The sequence below is a fragment of the Nelumbo nucifera genome, chromosome 6 (genome assembly GCF_055504915.1).
Source record: "Nelumbo nucifera cultivar China Antique chromosome 6, China Antique-T2T, whole genome shotgun sequence".
NCBI lineage: Eukaryota > Viridiplantae > Streptophyta > Magnoliopsida > Proteales > Nelumbonaceae > Nelumbo > Nelumbo nucifera.
The window spans coordinates 56,952,607-56,956,829 of NC_142654.1; the positions used below are offsets into that span (position 1 = coordinate 56,952,607).

Genomic DNA, 4,223 nt, shown 5'->3' on the forward strand with positions numbered 1-4,223 from the left:
TCTGCTGTCCAGACCACTTACTAAAGAGAATAAGTTGTTCTTGAATACACCGCACCTCTCGCATGGAACACTTCCCAAAGAACATCATGTCATCGACAAAAAACAGCTAGATGATTGATTTTAACATTGAGTAGAACAGCCATATTAACAGATGAAATACAATGATAAATGAGTTCACAAAAATCTGGTATGCAAAACCCAGAGAAGCAAGAGTATGTAGAACAAATTGCCATTCAAGCCTATCATAGGCTTTTAATTTTGCCCTTTTGTTTTTTCATAGTATGAATAACCTCTTGAGCTATAACACTATTGTCAGTAATAACCCGCCCCCAGTGTGAAAGCATTCTGGCAAGAGCTGATGAGTTTCTGCAATAAGGGCTTGAATCTGTTGAATAAAATTTTGGTCAAGCACATTACACAGTCCAATTGGCCGGAAATCCTTCGGTTCTTCAACAGTATCTACTTTAGGAACAGGGGGGTAGCCCATCCCCCAACCCAGGTGCAGGCGGGATTCAATCCCAAGTCTCCGATACAACCAACAGGAGACCTTACCAACCAACCAGTCGACACCTTGCATATATATGATCTTACATCTAGGCAGTGAAGGATTTGCCACAACCACAAGTTTGAGTAGCTCTTGGATTCTTGAATGAGAATCTGTGCGCGCGCCACCAATGAATGCATCACTGAAGTTCAACTGCATCCCATATAGGAAGAGGAGGTTCTTTGGGTCAAAAACTGCAAAAAGGAAAATGTTGAGGGGGAACAGCCACATAAAAGAGAATGATATAGACCTAAACCAGATCTCCCACCCATATGCAACACATTGGTAATTTTATTAGGCAATGACCATATAAAAAGGATACCATTTTTTACTCCTTCCATTTCACTGTGTAACATGTGTTAGATATAAGCAAAACTTCTATTTAGAAAATTTGGCTTACCAAATGCAGCTTCTTTTCTACTATTACTTGTAAACAACTTCTGTAATTTTGCACTTTGTTTGTGCTGCAGTATATGGAATGACAGCAGCAGGTTTGATTGAGAGCGAGTAGGCACAGTGTCCGAGTTCTCATCCCAAATGCAGCTTTTGACCTTATTGTCATTCAAGTCATATCCAATATATACCTTGGTTCCTGCTGCAAGTTTCTTATTTAATGACAGTAAGCAAAGACCTGAAGTATTGGCAAGAAAGTAAAATTCCATGATATATACTATTCCAAATTGCAGGTTTCAGTTATTGAGCTGCAACTGATGATAATTGAATATTGACCATTTAAAGCCTTTTTTCAGAAGTGAGATGCCCAAGAGGGCATACCAATACTCAAATTCTCACCAATTGAGAGATGGCACATCATGATTGTCACAAAGAGTTGATTTTCATTCTTGTCATATTTTTCGGTTATTTCTGTACAAATTGTAAGAACTTTGCAACTGATGATAATTGAATATTGACCATTTAAAGCCTTTTTTCAGAAGTGAGATGCCCAAGAGGGCATACCAATACTCAAATTCTCACCAATTGAGAGATGGCACATCATGATTGTCACAAAGAGTTGATTTTCATTCTTGTCATATTTTTCGGTTATTTCTGTACAAATTATAAGAACTTTGAAGTAACTATTTCACCCACTTGCAGTTCCTTCATGGAAGAATAGCTTTAGCTTCAGATAATTGACCTGAACACTATTAGTATACGATCAGCACATTTTCTAATTCTTCAAATAGTGCCTACTTGAAGAGCAGGATGTGAATCACAGGGATGGGAGCAGCCAAAGGTTGAACAACAAGGAAACCGCAGAGAGAAACCAAGAGAAGAAGGCCATTGCAACAGACAGTTGATATCTACCACCAATATTTGGCAGGTTGTAAACTCCACCTCTGTCAAGAAGGAAACTGATAACACCATTTGCTGCACAAGCTGCTGCTAATGAGAGTAATGACAGTACCTGTGAAGGACAGAATTAACTTTTAAGTCACAACAAATGGTGGATAAGGATCAGATGGTCAGATCATTGAACACTAAACAGAGGATACATACCCAATCTCCTACAATTATGACCAATAGAATTCCTGGTTGACGAAAAGGGAAGCCCATAATGACTGCGTATCCATCCACCATTGCCAATGTGAAACTCCATGGAATTACCAAACCCATGGCTGTTACCAAGAAGCTGCCAGATATTTCACATGAAGTTGTTTCAGGGAAAAGAAAATTATTATTAGCTGAATGTCCAATTTTGAGTTCTGATACAAGTTAGGTCCTCTAACCAACTATTGTTCAGTAGAGTGATTTCTTATGCTTGTTTGAGAAAGAAAGAAGTTTGATCTTGCTGAATGTATCTGTGTTTAACTTCCATGAGCTGCATAAATGAAGTCATGATAAATGCAATATTGCATTTGCAAATTGAAAACCTTGGGGATTGCATGCCACAAACTTGGACCGAAACCCCAAGCCCAAATTTGAAGAGGGTCGAGGAAACTTGATTCTTAAGATCTCATGCTGAATGTGACTGATAAGAAATGCAATAAATCTGACTGGTTTAATTCCTCCAAAGCAGTTCCCGAAAAGAAAATGTACAATATATATCTATAATAGGGTATCTCTGTCTTCTTATACCTATTTCTTCAGGCAGGTTTTAGTTTTGTGTGTTTTCCATTGATCATCAGCTACACATGAACTAAATCAACAAAAACTTATCTTCTTCACTTTAGCCCTTCACTCTGCATTTAAGCTTTTCACCAGACGAGCAATTTGGAAATGAAGTACGGTCTTAATTATATATTTGATTTCATTCTTTCCTCTATGACTGCTGCCTGTAATTGAAAATCTTTAATTTCTAATCGATTAGCTTTCTCTTTCTTGCAGAAAGAATGAAGTTGTCTTAGCTTCTAATTGATGATTGATTAATTATTTCAGAATCCTATACGACAATAGACAGTTTATTTAACAAAGTATATAAAGTCTAACATCATTGATCAAAAAAGCGAACCTAGCAGTAAATCTACGAGTTTATTTCCTAATGTCATCTCCATAATGTAGCCTAAGGCAAATTATAAACACACAAACCCCGAAGTTTGTGTTTTTCTTTCTTTCTTTCTTTCTTTCTCGCCATCTTTCTATTGGACTGGTGCTCTAATCAGCAACAGAAGTTAACGATCCAAAGCAATTAAGCATGGCATATAAAGAAGCAAGGATTGGGGATGGAGTACCAGAAAGCGGTGAAGCCATAGAACTCGACACCCAAAGACATGAAGAGAAGAGAGGCAGAGGAGAAGATGACCTGTCCCAATCGCAGAGACAAGCTGGTGCTTGTACCGAGAGACCCAGGTAGCTTGTCATCCATGGTGCATGGGATCTCTCGGACTGGGATCGTTGTTGTCTCCTTTGCAGTGCATGATCATCGTAGCTGTTTATTTCTCAAATTTTGCCATGTCAAGCTCCTCATGAATTGAGTGGAAAAAATAAAAGGATGCAGGACAGAAGGAAGAAGAAGAAGCACCAGAGACAAATACAATTATAATTAGGAAAAGAAGGATCAAATACCAGACTTGTCAACAAGAATACTTCTATCAACTTTGTGTAGAAGCGTGTATGTTATTTTCTCTATTATTACAGAGAAATGTCTGTGTCTGAGAAGAAGAGTGGAAACAATCGGATGGATAGAACCTGAACATAAACGTTATGATGATGGAGATTTCTCTACCCGTGTAAGTCTATTGAATTTGTGGTCTCATTTTTTTCGTCCGGCGAGATTTTAGCGGTCGGAGTTGAAGACCAGTAGAAAGCTTTTTTCTAAGGTTGAAATATATATGAAGTAGTAAATTAATTTGAAAAATAATTTTTTTAAATAAATTCAAGAAAAAATTCACATTATAAAAATTAGATCTTTTTCATAACAAAGATTATTACAAATTTTAAGAATAATTGATTACATGATAATTATTCTAATCAATAATTATCAATAATATATAAAAAAAAAGAATTTAGAGAGTGTAAAATCACTTTTGGTTAGTTGGATAAGCATTATTTGTCTTTTACTTTTTACTTTCTCATAAATTTTTCTCTTGTTAGCTACAAAGGTACAAATGAGTGATTTGATAATAAATAATAATAATAATATATGCAATGAGAAAATAAAAAAAAAATGTTTTTATAGGAAATTAATAATATAATGATCGTTATTAGGATGGCAATTTTCCTCATTTCCCCAATCCCTGCA

At 36.3% G+C, this 4,223-nt stretch overlaps 1 protein-coding gene across 4 annotated transcripts; it reads right to left on the reverse strand.

The window, feature by feature from the left end:
* LOC104602001 (CASP-like protein 5C1) lies at positions 1–3,763 on the reverse strand. Of its 4 annotated transcripts, none has more exons than XR_016077254.1 (4): positions 3,214–3,763; positions 2,042–2,174; positions 1,634–1,949; positions 1–1,139 (listed from the first exon to the last, which is right to left on the reverse strand). XR_016077254.1 is itself a non-coding variant. In XM_088889436.1 (4 exons), the coding sequence occupies exons 2-4, from the start codon at positions 3,341–3,343 to the stop codon at positions 1,755–1,757; spliced, it is 387 nt and encodes a 128-aa protein (XP_088745562.1). In that variant the 5' UTR covers positions 3,344–3,410; positions 3,548–3,763; the 3' UTR covers positions 1–1,754. The 4 variants fall into 4 exon arrangements, 3 of the variants coding, with proteins under 3 accessions (XP_088745562.1, XP_019054103.1, XP_010263835.1); XM_088889436.1 differs by having other exon boundaries at positions 1–1,949; positions 3,285–3,410; positions 3,548–3,763; XM_010265533.3 differs by having other exon boundaries at positions 3–1,949; positions 3,214–3,410; positions 3,548–3,763.
* Between the last annotated feature and the right edge of the window lie 460 nt (positions 3,764–4,223).